Genomic DNA, 18,597 nt, shown 5'->3' on the forward strand with positions numbered 1-18,597 from the left:
TAAGAATCCCAGGAAGCTAAACCATAACCTCTGTGGCAAAATCAGGCCAAAACAGTCAGAACTTGGTCGGTCAATGACTGCCAACTTTCCTGATTTTGCCTGCTTCCAACTCAGGACCAGCCAGAGAATGTCAAATACATATGCTCCCCAAATCAACCACATATGATGCTCCTGTTTTGGTTACTTCACAGCCATACATAAAACCTTTAGCCAGGCATACCTGAAGCCTTTCCTTTTTCTCACTATAAAGCTTTCTCACTCCCCTGACTGCTTTTGATTCTTTGCCAAACACAAGTGATGGTAGCTGATTCCCTTGGCTATAGTAAGCTTTGAATAAGTAGCCTCTGCTCGGTTTTATTTGGGTGGTCTTCCTTTATTTCAACTCTGCATTGACATATAAAAGTTTCCAGGAAAACTCCCTTATACTGAAAGCTGTCTTCCACCAGGATGTCATGGAGCTGGTGGTAATGCCATTGGGTGAACATCTCCTAGAGTTTAGCTCTTTATCTTCCCAGAGATAACATACATTTATTTATTTATTCATTCACTCATTCATTTTTATTGAAGTATATTGGATATACAATGTTATATTAGTTTCGTATATATAACATACCAATTCCACCATTCTATACATTACTCATGTGCTCCCCACGGTAAGTGTAGTCACCCATCTGGCACCATACAATGTTATTACAATATTATTGAATATTCCCTATGCTACACTTTTAATCTCTGTGGCTTATTTTCTAACTGGAAGTTACCTCTTAAACCCCTCTTATCTATTTTGCCAGTCCCTACACCAACTTCCCCTCTATCAGCCACCAGTTTATTCTTTATATTTGAGAGTCTTTTTGTTGGTTTTATTTGTTAAATTCCACATACAGTGTTCACCTTTTTCTGTGTGACTTACTTCACTTAGCATAACATCCTCTAGGTCCATTTGTGTTATCACAAAAGGCAAGATCTCATGCTTTTTATGACTGAATAATATTCCATTGTGTGTGTGTATGTGTATACAGATATATGTATGATATATCACATCTTTATCCATTCAACTGTTGGTGGGCACTTTTGCTGCTTCCATATCTTGGCTATTATAGATAATTCTGCAATAAACATAGGGGTACGTATATATCTTTCAGAATTAGTGTTTTATTTTCTGTTTTATTTTCATTGGGTTATAATTCCACTCAGTTGTAGAATTACTAGATCATGTGGTATTTCTGTTTTTTAGTTTTTGAGAAACCTCCATACTGTTTTCCACAGCCAGTGCACCAATTTACGTTCCCACCAACAGTATAAGCAGGCTTCCTTTTCTCCATATCCTAACCAGCCTTTGTTATTTCTTATCTTTTTGATATTAGCCATTCTGACAGGTGTGAGGTGGCAGCTCTTTGTGGTTTTGATTTTTGATTTTCATTTTTCTGATTAGTCATGTTAAGCATCTTCTCACGTCTGTTGGCTGTATGTATGTCTTCTTTGGAAAAATGTCTGTTCAGGTCCTCTGCCATTTTTAAATTGGATGATTTGGTTTTGTGGTGTTGAGTTTTATGAGTTCCTTATGTATTCTGGATATTAAGCTCTTATGGGATACATCATTTGCGAATATCTACTGCCATTCAGTAGTTTGCTTTTTTATTTTGTTGATGGTTTCCTTTGCTGTGCAAACACTTTTTACTTTGATGTAGCCCTAATAGTTTATTTTTGCTTTTGTTTCCTTTGCCTGAAGAGACATATCCAGGAATATGTTGCTATGGCTGATGTCCAAGAGATTACTGTTTATGTTTCCTTTTTGGAATTTAGTGGTTTCAGGTCTCATATTTAGGTTCTTAATCCATTTGGGGTTTACTTTTGTCTATAGTATAAGAAAGTGGTTCAGTTTCATTCTTCCGCATGTAGCTCTCCAGTTTTCCCAACACCATTTATTGAAAAGACTATCTTCTCCCCTTTATAAATTCTTTTCATTCTTCCTGTTGTTAATGTCATATATCACATTGATTGGATTATTAAACCACCCTTGCATCCATGGAATAAGTCCCATTTGATTGTGGTGAGTGATGCTTGTAATGTATTGCTGAATTTATTTTGCTTGTATTTTGTTGAGGATTTTTGTATCCATGTTTATCAAATATTGGCCTGAAGTTTTGTTGTTGTTGTTGTTGTTTGTTTGTTTTGTTTTTAGTGTCTTCGTCTGATTTTGCTATCAGGGTAATTCTTGCCTTGTAAAATGAGCTTGGAAGCATTCTTTACCCTTCAGTTTTTTTTGGAATAGTTTAAGAAGAATAGATATTAGCTCTCCTTCAAATGTTTGGTAGAATTTAGCTGTGAAGCCATCTGGTCTGGGACTTTTGTTTGTTGGGAGCTTTTTTATTATCAGCCCATTCAGGTTTAGAAGATTGTACATTTCTAGAAGTTTATCCATTTCTTCTAGGGTATCCAGTTTGTTGGCATATAATTTTTCATAGTGTTCTTTTACAGTTCTTTATATTTCTGTAGTGTCAGTTATTTCTTCTCCTTCATTTCTGATTTTATTTACTTGTGTCTCTCTTTTTATTGATGAGTCTGGCTAAAGGTGTATCAATTTTATCTTTTCAAAGCACCAGCTTTTGGTTTCATTGATCTTTTCTATTGTTTTTTAGTCTCTATTTCATGTATTTCCACTCTGATCTTTGTTATTTCCTTCCTTCTACCAGCTTTGGTCTTTGTTTTGTTTTGTTTTGCTTTGTTTTCTAGTTCTTTTAGGTGTAAGGTTAGGTTGTTTGTTTGAGGTTTTTGTTTTGTTTTGTTTTTGTTTTTTGTTGTTTTTTTTTTTTTTTAATTTCTTGAGGTAGGCCTGAGTCACTATAAACTTGCTTCTTAGAACTGCTTTTGCCATCTCCCAAAGATTTTGGACCATTGCGTTTTCATTTTATTTTGTATTTTAAATGCATGTTTTTTTCTAAAGACAGATCTGTCTGAGCAAGTTAATTGTACAGAACCTTAGAATGAGAACAGCTCACAGGTGAAGCAGAATAAACACCAAAGAGATGACCATTCAGCCACGCTCCCAGTATTGTACGGCTTCTGCATGGGAAATGAGAGAATGACCTTTTGGGTCCTGATGGCATTTGGATTCTCTGATTTGAGGACCCACACCCAGGATTGGGCCACTTCCCTCCTGGGCTGTGTCTCTTCGCACTTAGCTAATCAGCCATGTCCTGTCATGTCCCAACTCTCTTACCTCATTAGAACCAATCACAAGAGGCCCAGGAAAGCCATTAGCTCAGGACTAAGCACAGAGGGCCTCAAATTTAGAGTGCTTACTCTGGCTTCAAATGAGATTATATCTATCTATCATAGTAAATTTATGTTTAAAAAACATTGACTTGTAAATGTTAGCATTTAAAATGTCACAATTTTTATAGCCTTGTTTTGGCATTTCTTCATCTTATAATACACTGAGAGTTAAAAAAAAAAAAAAAATCAAAGCAGCCTAACTTCTCCCAACCTTTGGGAGGCTTCCCTGTCTCCTATGTCTATGTCTCTCCTTTTTATTGGCTAATGTTTTCATAGTGTTTTGGGGGGGGGGCGGGTTATGGGGGAATATAGATGTTAACAGAGATAGAATATTAAGAGGTGTTTGGCTCTGGGTGCTTTCGGTCCCAGACAGTAGATGTTTAGTGGTTGTTGATCCAGTGATTGAACACATGAGTAAACTGATTTGAAGACCCACGTCCAGAACCGAGCTAAGGAGATGCAGAGAGAAACCAGAATTGCCTGTCCTAATTCTCTTACTGTGGCACCCAGATCAGCAGCATCAGCTACTTTAGGGAACAAGTTGAAGATCCAATTATCAGGCCCCACCTGAATCTCAGAATCAGAATGAAAAGTTTGAGTATGAGTTTTAGCAATGTGTGTTTTAATAAGCCCTCCAGGCTAGTCTGATACATGCTAAAGTGTGAGACTACTACTCTAATTAGAAGAGTCATTCAATAGTTTAAGACTTTTCTTCTCCTGAGATAACAATTTATATGAATGCATGGTAGATTTCAGGAGCCTGATAGCTGGCACCTTAAAATGGACAGAAAACAGGAATTTGTCACCTAGACCACTGCTCTCAAACTTTAATATACACACTGACCCCCTGGAGATCTTATTAAAATGAAGATTCTGGGGCGCCTGGGTGGCTCAGTCAGTTAAGCATCCAACTTCTGCTCCGGTCATGATCTCACTGTCCGTGAGTTCGAGCCCCACGTCGGGCTCTGTGCTGACAGCTCAGAGCCTGGAGCCTGTTTCAGATTCTGTGTCTCCCTCTTTCTCTCTCCTCCCCCACTCATGCTCTGTCTCTCTCTTCTCAAAAATAAATAAACATTAAAAAAAATTAAAATGAAGATTCTGATTTCAATAAGATTATATTAGGGGCCTAGGAGTCTGCGTTTCTGACAAGCTCCCAGGAGATGATCCTGGTCCTACGATCATACTCAGAGTACCAAGGTTTTCGTAGACTATAGGTTCCAGCTCAGAAGCATGTGAGGTATGAGCAAGCAGGGAGCCAGAGCTCAGGAAATGTAGGGGGAAGTCCAGGAAGTCTTAGGAGGTCTTGATCAATTCTTACATAGGTGTGATCACTTACTATTTAATGTGTATATCCACGGATCCCCACAGAGATTAAAAAACAAAACAAAACAAAACTTAGGGAAATGTCTACTTAGCAGCTAGGAAACCTGTGAGAGAACAAGGATGTAGGGTCAAGATCAAGAAGACCCCTGGCTAAGAAGAGCTGACTGGGGAGGAGAATTCATATTAATTGAATAAACCTTGTTAATACCCTACTTTGTGTCCAATACTGAATGTCCCCAAGGAGCTTGTGATCTGCTGGAGAAGGGAATGAAGCCAAACCAAACTACCAGTAACTAACCCTTCAGCTCAAATTTGCTTAGCAGCACCTCACCTCTGGAAAACGTAATTGGGAAGCAGTGACACCAGTAAATAATGGAACTTCCAAACATCCGCCCTGAGTGAAGTACCTGTCCTAGCTTCTGAGCAGCCAGGCAGGGTTAGGGCGACTTGTGGGATCAGGAAGAAGAGAAAGAGGACAGAGCCAGTAAAACCAATCCCAGAGGGTGTTTAGAGCAATAGGTAAGTGAGAAGAGGTCAAAAGGAATCCGGCACCACTGATACCTTTTTGGAATGAATTCAGTCAGACTTTCTTGATGACATATTATCAGCTAACAGACTTGTGGTCTTACCTGTTTCCTGAATTGCATAGATCCTGATATTTTTCCGCTTGGTGTTATGCCTCATGTCAGTTCTTCCAACAATGTGTGTAAATATATTAGGAGATTTATGCAGAGGAAATTGAAAAGTGTTACTCAGTGAGGTTAAGATCCTAATGGTATTTGAAATGGTCTGTGACAATTAAAAAAAAAAAAGTAACACAAGTTTGTTTTTTTTTTTAATGAGTTTCAGATTAGGGAGGATAGGAGCAATTATTTTGAGCAATTGTCTGTATGCTCTTTTAGAAGACTGATTTGGTCAGGGGCGCCTGGGTGGCGCAGTCGGTTAGGCGTCCGACTTCAACCAGGTCACGATCTCACGGTCCGTGAGTTCGAGCCCCGCGTCGGGCTCTGGGCTGATGGCTCAGAGCCTGGAGCCTGTTTCCGATTCTGTGTCTCCCTCTCTCTCTGCCCCTTGCCGGTTCATGCTCTGTCTCTCTCTGTCCCAAAAATAAATAAAACGTTGAAAAAAAAAAAAAAAGAAGACTGATTTGGTCATAACTTCCTTTCCTGAGGTAAAATGACAGAACAAAGGGTATTTACAAACTTTCTATAAGTAAAAATAGTCTCTAGTGTGAATAAAGACTAGTATTCACAGAGCCTAAAATTAATTTTCCCGACATGACCACCAAATGTACATTAATACTTCATGTTGTTCTTATAAGGCAGTAGTGGCTTCCAAGTGATTTTCTCAAGCAGATGCCCAGTAGTACTCACTTGTAGTGGAGCCCAAGTAAGTGATAGGGTAAAAAAAAAAAAAAAAAAAAAGTTCTCAGCAACTTTTACCCCCATAGTCTTCTCAAGGTAGAGCTAAAATTCTAACTCTATACTGGTTGGAATATACAATAGAATTCTCAAAGAGAGCACATCCTATTCATACAACTAAATGTCTATTGAAGTAATACCATCTTTTACTAGCTTTATTTGAATTGCTGGTAAATCACACATCCTAAAATTCCTCAGTCCTTGAAATACCATACTTATAAACCAAATAGCACGTATACATTAAAAAAAAAAAAAAAGAGGGGGGTGTGGGGGTGCCTGGCTGGCTCAGTTGGCAGAGCATGTGTGGCTCTTGGTCTCAAGGCCGTGAGTTTGAGCCCCACATTGGGAATGGAGCCTACTTAAAAAAAATTTTTTTAAGGGGTATATGAGTGTGTGTGTGTGTGTGTGTGTGTGTGTGTGTGTGTGTGTGTTTGAGTGTGAGAGAAAATACTCAAAGATTTTACAACCTCTAAACATAAGATAGTCATCTTCTGTGCTCAGCATTCTCGTGAGCATCTTATACCTCTGAAAAACATAGATACACAGCTCTATTTTCCATTCAGACTATTTTTGCAAAGGGTGTATTACAGTTGTTCTGACAAAATGGCTTCAAACATTTGCCAAAGAGAATAAATTATAGTAGGAATGGGTGGTAATTATTAGGAACTTATTCTGGGAATAAGAAACCTTCCTTAATAAAGGGCTATGTACTGCCCTCTGAAAAGAATAGAGGATTTCCCCAAAGTTAAAAATGTACTTTTAACAGTTTGCATACATATCCTGTGGGGGTTAAATTAAGTTTAACATGTTTTCCCAGAAAGCCAAATTCAGTCTGGGTTCAACCCATGGATGACAAGGAGCCCATAGAAAGCACATTTGAGTTGTTTGAAGATAATAACTAACTCAGAGTTTCTGTTCCTTTTACTTTTGAAGCAGAGTTTAATGGGCTTGAAGTATTCAAATCTTTCTGTGACACATGCAGATCCCAAACATTTTTAAGAGGACTGAGTTGAAATAGTACTAGATAAAGAAAAAAAATTAATAAACAGGCTAAGCAGCTTCCAGTGATGTATTCTGCAGCACTGTTAGAAGAATGTGAAATTGGGAAAAAATGCTTTATTTTGGTTTCCATCTTTTGTCGCTCTTCAAAGAAGTTAGAATTAAAGATGAGAATGCCTTGTGACCCTAATTATAATAACTGTAATATTTGGTTCTGATTTTAAGACTATTTTCACAGGTTGATGTAAAGGAAAACTCAGGGTAAATTAATTTTAAAAGAACTGAGTACAAAGGAACCCAAATAAGAAGAGCCTCAGCTTCTTCAAGGAGCTGCCAACCACGGATAGGAGTACTTGGTTTGCTGTTGTTTTTCTCTGATACTAATACAGAATTTGGATTCTGGGTTTATCCTCTACCAGGCATGGGTTATTTAAAAATTAATTAATTACTTTGAAAAGTACAGGTGAACAGAAAGCAAAAAAGCAAAATTAATATCATTAAACAAGAATCTGACTTTGTTCTCTTGTGTTCCAGTATGGTTACCCAGTGCTATCATTTGGTGATCACAGGTTGCTTGAGATGCCTTTATGATTTTTGTTAAATTAAGTCAAATGTACCTTTTTTTAATTTTACTTGTTCTTCTAAGCTGGCTATACCTATATCTTACTAAAGGGTCATTAAAGGAAAAAGAAAAGGAAAGGAAGATAGATATGTGTTTCTTTCTGCACATATAACCTACCTCAGCCATGTTGGATGAAGCCTATGTTTAGTTAAACCTCAAATTGGTCATTTTCATAAACTGCTAAAAAAATGGATTTCTCTTGGTGTTTCCATGGGTCATTCACCAAGCAATAATACCATCAGGAGTTACTGATCCCCTGGGGATAGCAGCTTAATTACACAGAAATTTTAAATTGAGAATCGTGTTATAAGAGCAGGCATAGAAACTGTCCTGTCTTTGGGTGGTTTATTATTAAATTTAATACCTCATATGGTCTTTTTTGTTTTTGTAGATTTTAATTCTAAGTCGGTCTGGTAAAATGTGAATTATTGTATTATCACAAGTGATAAAATGTGTACGATTATGAGCATTGCAATCTGCAGGTGTAACATACCTAAAGCAAGATTAATAGTATCAAGCAATTAAACTGAAGCTATCTTTAAGGGGAAAAGAAAGCCTTAATGCTACCCTTAAGTGTAAATTAAACTCACGCTAAATATTTTTAACTGCAATAAAAGCATGTTAATTTTAGGAGTGACTTCTTTATAAGACCTCATTTCTTCGAGTAAGTTTTCCTTTCTAAGAATACAAAAGCTTACTGAAATAATTTCTGTTGGTAACTCATTCCGTAAAGAACGGAATTTTTCCTTGGCTTTTAAGCTCAATGAAGAAAGCCCAAAATAGCACAGGAAATTTTGTATGTGGTGAATATATGTATGAACTAAATCCAGTAGGGATTAAAATGATTAAATTATTGATAAGGTCATTGTTGGTCCCAAAGCATTCCATTAGTCATACAGTACTACTTAAATATTTTGAGAATTTGGCTTTAATTTTCCTATAATCGCATATAAAATAGAGGAAACTGGGTTTGCTTTAATTTTATATCCTTGCATATACAACTTACTAGCAGTCTTATATAAAAGAAACATGCCAGGCATCTAATAATAAATTCTTTTCCTTATGTGTTTCTGTTTTTTTTTTCCACTTCCTGAATTATTTTTATGCCGCCACTAACAAGATCACTGCCTGTACTTTCAATTTAGCTACACCTTTGCCTCTCGGTAGCATGACAGGTGGCTTTGCAGTGAGTTTATCAAGACCTTGGTAAACACTTAGAGCACTTAGCAAAGTGTACAGAGCTCTTTGCAAAGAACTTTCTGGATATCTATCTCTCTCAGTCTCTCTCTGTCTCTGTCTCTTTCACACACACACACACACACACACACACACACACACACACGCACGCACACATGCACGCACGCGCGCACGCATGCACGTTTTGGTCCTTGCCCTGGAATTATTTAGCAGTGTACTTGGCAAGGTGAAACTTCAAAAATAAAGCACTGTGAAACATTTATAAAGCAGCACATCACAGATTACACATTGAATCTAAAAGTACTGAAGACCTACGTTCTATGCAGTTTTGATGATATGTTTTATTCAATGTAGATTGTGAGATATTTACAGCTGTCCCTCCTGACAGTGCCAGAGCCGAGATGGTTGCATGTAGGCATGAGTGGGGTGTCATCGCCGAAGCTAAGCTAACACAATCCTAATCAGCAGGAAAGTTGCGTGAGAAGTTTGGGCATTTTGTTATAGAAATAATAGGATTGTATATCTTATTTCTTTAAAAAGAGAGGCTAATTTTTTTTTCGCTCTTGAAGTACCATCTGTGATGAAACTAACAATGCAACTGTCCATAAGAAAATGAGAGGACTGAGCCTTAAGCAAGGGGCAAAGAGATAGTATTGTATTCTCTGTGGTATCTATTAACTTTCCTCAGTTTTTTTTTTCTTTTTTTGCTAAATGATGTCTGTTATAGCATGATGGATGATGTCAGCTTTTTTCAACAGTCATTTTGCTTTTAATAGGAGATAGCAGGAAAAACACACAGAACATTTTTCCTCTACACATAAGAAGGCTAACGAAAAGTAATGTCTTCCAGGAAATACCAGCCATAGTTATTAAATAGGCTTACTCCAATAAGGAAAGTATTAAAATAACCTCCATGAATGAAAGAAGCAAGTTCAAGGCATAGTACCATTTTATAGCTGTAATTCTTTACAACATTGTGATTGGACAAGTTTATACATTATGCTTATGCTTACCTCAAGTGTAGCTAATGCCATCATATAGGTGTGATTCTTGAATTTTATACTGGCATCCAGATTTGAACCAGGAAGGATCAGTTAAATGTCAGAATTTTATATTTCAAAAATGCCAAAATTTGCCTATCCATCAAACCAGGATAATTCTTATTTATTTTTATTTTTCAGCTTTATTGAAGTATAATTGGCAGATAAAATTATGGTATTTAAAGTATACATTGTAACGATTTGATGTATGTGTACATTGTGAAAGGGTTTTTCCCATCTTGTAAACACATCCGTCATCTCACATATTATATTGATTCATTCATTCATTTATTTTTGGTGAGGATATTTTAGTTCTCTTGGCAAATTTTGATTATATAATACAGTGTTATCAACTACAATCAACATGTTACACTTTACATCCAGTTTTTTCATTAATTTTTCTTCCAGTTGTATCAGCTGAATAACTGTAAATGACCACATTCCAACTGTTTTACTCATTTAATAATACATATGTAATTATCAGTTTAAAGATCCTGTTTTTAAACAGGTCGCTAAAATGGTTGAATCCAGGTGCTTTTTGATTTGCTCATTCTCTGGTTCCCCTGATCCTCCTTGTGAGACTCGTTGGTTCTTTGTCATTTCAAGAAGAGCAACCTATTTAATTTAGAGATATTTTTGTACTTCTTAAAATAGTAAATATTGGCATTTGTAATTTGAAAGAGTTAGAGTGTGTAGAGAAGTAATATTTTTCCTGAAGCCACATAACTACAAATAATATTAGACCAAAAAAAATATATATATATATATTTAGACACCTCATATTAGCAGTGGAGTGAGAATTGAAAGATAGATAAAAATTGTAAATGATACTGTTACACTTTTAAAAAGATAATGTTACTTAGGCTTTAACTCTTTTTCCTGAAAAATTGAGTATCATAATTTAAGATGTAACTGAAAATACAATTTAATCTGTTGATTAATTTGATAATATGAATGAAACTTAAGTATTTGATCATATGGTTCCTAATAACTGTGATACATATGTGTGATTATACACTATATTGTCACAGCTTTGACTCATCCTTAAATATAATACTCCCTAAAGAAAGTATTTGAATTTTTTGGCGGGGATGACTCACTTTAACCCCACAGATGGTTATATTTGGTTTCTAATTTTGCAAAGAGGTGATCTCTTTTAACTATTTTTTAAAGAATTTCCTCTATTCTGTACTATTTGGAATACTCGAAATTTGGAATTTTTGTTTCTTTGTTATGTTGCAGAACTACATAGAATTCTACCTGAAATTCCTGGAGAAAGTCTTGTGTAAGGAAAGTGTAGCCATGTTATATAAAATTAGAGGTAAATGGATAAAAGCATATCAAAGTGAATTATTTTAATTTTCTTGTAAGAATTACTTATGAATAGCTTACAGGCATTTATTGAAAGTTTAAAGTATAACTGTTTATGACATATAATTATATACAGACCTTGTTGAGTATTCTTATAAGCTGATTATGTCTACTTATAGCACAGATGTCCCATTTTCCTGGCCATGTATTTTAGAACATCCCTAAAAAGATAGCCTCACTGATGAGGTATATCTATTCTAAAGTTGAAAATAAAGTATCACTATTTGTTTTGCTTGAAATAACTATCTATGCTTGACCAAAATAAAGATACCTGTTTTTTCCCACATTTAATTTTAAAATGAATATTTTAAAGAGTGAAATGTGAGAATGCAATTTTCTGTTTAGCTATAGTTAATTTGTTGTACATACAATCATTTGCAAAATTCCAGTTAACAACAATAACAACAACAACAATAATAAAATCAGTAGTTTTCATAAAATTTTGGAAAATTCTATTTTTTAATCCTAACCTTACATATGATGTGACTGTCAGACCAGTGTGCATTCACTGTCCTTTTTGCATTTTGAGTTTGGGATTTCTGTTAAATATGAAAGATTTCTACCCTTTTCAAATATTCTGCTAGTGTTTTATACATATAGGAATAGACTTTAATGATTGTGGCCCAGTTATAAAATTACAAAATTGATCTGAAAGCTTGAAACTTGGATTTTACTGTATTTTCAGTATGTAATATTTGCTCAGTGTGATCAGTTAAAAAATTATAATTTTTTTCACAGTTATAGTAGAAAATGACTCTTCCTTATATTACTCTCAAAAGTACTATTTTCTGAATTTTGGTTTTGTTTCTCTGCAGACGGTGGGTCCGGCTACTGTTTGGACGAGAGTTCCCCCTGCAGGATCTTCTGGTGGTCTGGGATGCCTTGTTTGCAGATGGCCTCAGCCTGAGTTTAGTTGATTATATCTTCATAGCCATGTTACTCTACATCCGAGATGCTTGTAAGTGTTAATGACCTTGCCTACATTCAAGTAGGTGGTCCTGAGTTTTTAAATTGTTTTATCTTTTAAATATATTTTATCTTTTATTCTGAATTACCATACCTACCTTTTTATAGTAGGTAATATATTGAAGTTTCAAAGGAGCATGCTAAATATCTTTTTTGTTAGTTAACTATGTACATATTGGGAGATGTGGGTGATTTTATCCTGAGGGAATTGGAATATTCTTCAGAACTATTTTTCCAAAGACTTTACTCCTGCTTTAATCTCCTCATTACACACATTTGTGAAAAGCACATATGAAAAGCCAATATTTCAGATATGTTTAGAGCTCCACCTTCTGACAGGTAGGGAGTATTCAAAGATATTTATCAGGCAATTGGAGCTATTTTTGTAGTATCAACAACTTGCCAATAAAAAATAAATATTACATTTAAAGATATTTTAACTTCTTCTCAGTTATATTTTGGCCAAACGTATTTCTCAGTACATTGCCAAATGGGAGACGTATTCCTATCTCATCAGATCTACCTTGGGATGCTTGCCATAGCTGGAAAGCCAGTGCCTGTCTGTTGTGAGTACTCTTGTAATCTTCAGCTTGAAGAAAATACCAGAGCATGTTTTAAATTCCGAAATACCTCAAATTGTTTTCCTTCTCAGAAAAATAATCACTGTTCACAAAACAAGATTTGTAAGCCAAAGTATAATTAGGAAAGACTGCACAGAGTGATGATTAAATAGGAAATAAAAAAAAAAAAACTATCATAAGAGTAGGACTTTGTCAGCAGAACATAAACTGTTTGGAGTCATTCATGATCTCGACTGTTCCATTGCTTTGTGGCTCTCTTTATTTGCTCACTGAATACCAGTTGTGCCAGATGCTCTTCTTATGCCTCTGGTAATGCTAATAATATTCTTTAAAATTTTAGATTATACTTTTTTAATTCCCCCAAAATTACTTGAATGAATAAGTGACAGGAGCACCACATTTTATCTAAAAATTGTGAGTTTTTTCTGTGCCTTGAAGGTCAAATAGTTTGGGTTTTGACAGACAAAGTGGAAAGTTCCTTCTTTCTGAGTCAGAGCTAATCATATAAGAACATGGAAATTATAAGAGGTAACATCTGGAAAGTAGAGAAAGATGTTTGGGTAGTGTTGATGGATACTAAATTTTAGGATATTCAATACTGCTCTCTCATTTTAAACTAGTATGAATTTTTTTTTATTTTTTATTTTTTAAAATTTACATCCGAATTAGTTAGTAGTATGAATTTTTGAATGTAAATTAAAAAAAAAAAAGGAATGAGTTTTACTCTTTTAGAAAAAAATGGTTTGGGATATTTTCACAAAATATTCCAATGCAAACAACTGTTGAAATATATTCTGATTTTCTGTAGTCTTAAACAATTAAGTATTTGCTCTTTTCTTAACTTTGGTGTATCACAACTGTATATTTTGTAATTTAATCATTCTGTCTCCTATGCTGAGATCTACTTTTTGAAATCAATTTCATAAAACAGGTGAATTTTTGGCCACTGAAACCCTTACACACTTTCAGTCCATCCACTGATGTTATAAAACATATGTGCACATGTGGAAAAATGCAGGAGTAATGAAGTTGTTTATTCCTTTCAATATTTAGGCCAGTTTATTTTAATTTGCTTGTTTAAATCCATAAGAGTGGATGAGATCTCCTAAAAATAGGGTGACTATTAAGTTTTAGGGTCATTGCCCTTATGCTCAAGAAGTTTATCAACTAGCAGGAAAGACTGACATAATTAATTTCAAACTAACATATCCAGTGCTGTGGTTGAGGTGTGGATGGGTAGTATGTAAGTTTAAGGGAGAGGTACTGAACTCCCCTCTGGGTCAGCTGTGAGTGACTAGAGAAAATGGTGTAAGTGTCAGCAAGTTAAATAAGGGGATCTGAATTTCAGGTGGAAGGGACAGCATGAACAAATGCTTAAAAGTGAGAAACAGCTTAATGGGGGAGTGTGTGTGTGTGTGTGTGTGTGTGTGTGTGTGTGTGTGTTTGCAGGTAATTTGGTATTAGTGTGCAAATGGAGATTGACAGGTTATGAGACCAAAGAATCGTGAACAGGGATAGGATCGTGATGAAAGTCTTTATCCTGTAAATAATAGGGAGCTCCGGAAGGGTTCAGAGCAGAAGTATCATTGTTAGATCCCTCTGGCGGCACTGTGGAGAACAGACGTATAGGAGACAAGAGTAGAACAAGGAAATCCAGATAAAAGGTTATGACAGTTGTTCAGGGAAAAATGAAAGATTAGAGAAGTCTTCAAAATTAAATCAGCATGTCTTGGTGACTAAATATGGGTGAGGAGGAATAGGAAGTCCAAAATAGTCCCCAGTTTGGGGAGTTGAGTGACTAGGTAATATGTGTAACTTGGCTAGGAAATGAGGATTAGCATGTTTTAAGAATGGAAATGATTAAATTTTGGCCCTACTGATTATGCGATCTGTGAGAAATCATAACCTGAAGATTTGGAAAACAAAGCTCAATGTCAGTATCAAGGCTACAGATTTAGTTTTACAAATGTTTAATAGGTATGTGTTAGTTAAAACCAGAATATTGCATGTGACCTCAGCAGGGTGACCATATATCCCGATTTGTATGGGACAGTCTTGGTTTACACCTGCTAATGAAGAGTAATAATTACTAATACTGCCCTCTTGTACTCTCAAAGACCCTCCGTTAGGATCATAAGAATTACATGGTCAGCCTACCTAAGGTGGGTGCTTATAGAAGGAGAAGATAGACAAAGGTAGAACTCTGCATTTAACATCAGTGTTTAAGGCATCAGAGAAGAAAGGGCTTGTGTTGTAACCTCACAAAACTGTGTTATCTGAGCCAGGGGAGGTAATGGGGATTGAGAGTGCTGAGTACGATAAGGTAAAGGGGGAATGTCCATTCACTTGGCCCTGTAGGGGGACAATCATCAGATACCTTTGCCAGAATGGTTTAGTGGAGTGGTAAAGCAGAGGCTGGATTGCGATGGGTTGAAGAGTGACCAGACAGGTAAAAAGTATAAGAGCTTTCCCTATAGTTTTGTTGTTGTTCCCATTGCTTTTTATATGTATTACAGTTTCAACTTTAAAAATCAATAAAAAGGAGGGGCGCCTGGGTGGCGCAGTCGGTTAAGCGTCCGACTTCAGCCAGGTCACGATCTCGCGGTCCGTGAGTTCGAGCCCCGCGTCAGGCTCTGGGCTGATGGCTCAGAGCCTGGAGCCTGTTTCCGATTCTGTGTCTCCCTCTCTCTCTGCCCCTCTCCCGTTCATGCTCTGTCTCTCTCTGTCCCAAAAATAAATAAACGTTGAAAAAAAAATCAATAAAAAGGAAAGTATGTAGAGATAGCACATGTAGAGTAATCTTTAAAGACCGCAGAGCAGGGATGAAGAAAAATGTAGGTAGGGGTTAGTGGAGGGACAAGGAAAGTTGGATGGCTGTCTTTAGAATAAGACGAGAGCTCACTGGAGGCTGGAGAGAACCAACTGAGGATTTACTTCTCAGCCAGTCTTAAGTTGGTCCTTCAAGGTTCAACACTAGTTCCCCCGCCCCCCCGTTCCATTGATGAGATCTATGAAAAGATAAATTATCCTGTTTACTTGAAGTTTTTGTTTATTGTTTATTCTTCATACCGACTCCCCTAACACCCAGCAAGAGGCCGGATTTTTTTCTGTCTTGGTTTCCCTACCGTATCCCAGCATCTAGAACAGGGCCTGTTATGTAGTAATCTTGATGAGTATTTTTTGCGTGAAATGATCGAAGAAACAAGGGCTCAGAGGCAATGGAACGATGTTAGGAGTCCTATGGAACAGGAATAAAAGTTGGTACAGGTCCTGGATGAAGGCACTAGGCAGGTTTCAGAAGTAAACTAGTTGGTGGAGAAGATGGGAAGTGGAGGAATTGCATGTCTGCTACAGGAGGAGGCAAGGTTGTCTGCTGTGAGTGAGGCATGGTAGGATTAGGGAGCTTAGGGGAATGTCTGGGGAGTGTGAGAGAGATGGCTGACCATGGACTAGGACAAGCTGGTCTAGCTGTTGAAGATTCTGTCCTGCAGAGACTAATAGTGGGCAATAGAACCAGGCCTCAAGGTTAGGATTTTTGAGCCACACACTGCAGTCCAGGCATACAAAGGAAGCAGATAATGATCTAGGCTCCAAGCTAGGCCCACATGCAAATGAATTAGGCAGAACTGAAGGGAAGCAAAAGGGTGGAGGGTGTTGAGTGCATTTTTGAGAGAGTGATTTGGAATGTGTAGGGAGGGAAGCATGGCCAGGAAAAGACTGTGGGGAAATCAGAGTATGAAGGGATTCAAGGTAGGGTGTATGAGACTTTAAAGCATCAGAGGTGTGGTCAAACAGAGGATATTGAGCAGTTATAGGTGTGACCCGGATGGTTGGAGTTAGGTAAAGGGAAGGTAAGTAAGTCATTGGAGAGATCAAGAGATTGTACAGGAGGTGGGATTTTTGTTTGGTCCTCTATGGACACTTCACCAAGAATCATGGTAGGAAAAGATGTAGAAGGGAGCACAGTGGGCCAGACTTTAAAAGCCTCAACTAAACGCAGAAGAACGACCAAGAAAACAGCTTTTATTCAGTCATTTATCAAAGAATCAACCATTCAATCAGAATTTACTGAGTGCCTGCTATATGCTTGCCATCATGGTGCATAGATGGCAGTGATGAAGGAGCATGATGAAGGTTTAGACGTATGGCATGAACTTTTGAGGGAAAGGAGGTTTGATGGTAATATCAGAAGCCATGGCACCCCTCACCTCACTGCTGAAGGTTGCGGAGAGCTGGGCCCAGAGGGAAAGGAGTTTTTCCTCAGAAGAAAAAGATTAAAAGGGAGAGGAATAGCAGAAAGAGGACACAGAACAGGACTGGGCAGTATGCGTGGGAAGCAGTACTAATAAATGAGCTTACATTTTAGGCCACGGTGAAGGACAAGAGGAAGGTAGACAGTTTGTTCCAAGTGGAACTTTGGTGTCAAGTTTTTATTCTATCTCAGTGGATTCTGAATCATGATGCACTGCCTGGGGCATCCAGAGTGATGATGTTCAGTTATAGCTAGTAGTTTCAAGCCCATTCATTCAAAAAATCCTAAATGAATTCCACTACCTGAGGCTATGGGCATTACATGCATTCTTTTGGAGCTGTAGGTGATATAGTTGTAGCTCAAAGAATGGTGCGCTTGGGGAAACTAAAAGAGCCTTCCGCCAGTGACGGCAGCTCCCTAGGGGTTCAGTGCAGGACTTCAAAGGGCCTGTGATCATCCTGATGCTGTGCAAAACATTGTGAACATGTGCATTTCCCTGGGCCAGAGGCATATAATTTACATCATCTTCTTAAAAGGATATATAACCTAAAAAATGGTTAAGATTCACTGCATCTAGTCTAAAATCCTGATTTTATAAGCACTGATAATGAGGCCTGAAGATATATTGAAGTCCTAACCTCTGGTACCTCAGAATATGACCTTTTTGGAAATAGCTTGTTGCAAATATAATTAGTTAAGATGAGGTCATTTTGGAATAGGGTGGGCCTGTAATGCAATATGACTAGTGTCCTTATAAGAAAAAGCAAATTTAGGGGCACCTGGGTGGCTCAGGCGGTTAAGTGTTGGATTTCAGCTCAGGACATGATCTCACGGTTCGTGGGTTCAAGCCCCATGTTGGGCTCTGTGCTGATAGCTTAGAACCTGGAGCCTACTTCAGAGTCTGTGTGTCCCTATCTCTCTGCCCCTCCCCCACTTGTGCTCTCTCTCTGTCTGTGAAAAATAAATAAGCATTAAAAAAATTTAAAAAGAAGAAAAAGAAAAAAGAAAATTTGGGCCCAGAGGCATGCAAAGAGGAAAGTTGATGTAAAGACACACCGGGAGAATAATGCCATTTGAAGACAGAGGCACAGATTGGAATGATGCATCTACAAGCCAAGGAGCAAGGATTTTTAGCTGTTACCACAAACTAGGAGAAAGGCAAAGACAGATGTTCCCTCAGAGCCTATGAAGGAACAAGCCCTGCCTACTAGACGCTAGAAGACACAAGGAAGGATTCTTCCCTGCAGGTTTGAGGGGGAACGTGGCCCCATCAACACCTTGACTTCAGACTTATGTACTCTAGAGCACTTCGACAATAAATTTCTCTGGTTTTGGGGCGCCTGGGTGGCGCAGTCGGTTAAGCGTCCGACTTCAGCCAGGTCACGATCTCGCGGTCCGTGGGTTCGAGCCCCGCGTCAGGCTCTGGGCTGATGGCTCAGAGCCTGGAGCCTGTTTCCGATTCTGTGTCTCCCTCTCTCTCTGCCCCTCCCCCGTTCATGCTCTGTCTCTCTCTGTCCCAAAAGTAAATAAATGTTGGAAAAAAAAAAAA

General features: G+C 37.5%; 1 protein-coding gene across 10 annotated transcripts in view; it reads left to right on the forward strand.

Moving 5' to 3' along the window:
* Nucleotides 1–18,597, forward strand: part of TBC1D5 (TBC1 domain family member 5) — a 544,621-nt gene that overhangs the window by 390,740 nt on the left and 135,284 nt on the right. For all 10 annotated transcript variants that reach the window (XM_040480115.1, XM_040480107.1, XM_040480108.1 and 7 more), the window contains one exon: nucleotides 12,065–12,207. In XM_040480115.1, coding sequence (XP_040336049.1) covers nucleotides 12,065–12,207 — 143 coding nt within the window. The remainder of the gene's footprint in view (nucleotides 1–12,064; nucleotides 12,208–18,597) is intronic.

This window comes from Herpailurus yagouaroundi, unplaced genomic scaffold, assembly GCF_014898765.1.
Source record: "Herpailurus yagouaroundi ecotype Mexico unplaced genomic scaffold, PumYag 159, whole genome shotgun sequence".
NCBI classification, from domain to species: Eukaryota; Metazoa; Chordata; class Mammalia; order Carnivora; family Felidae; genus Herpailurus; species Herpailurus yagouaroundi.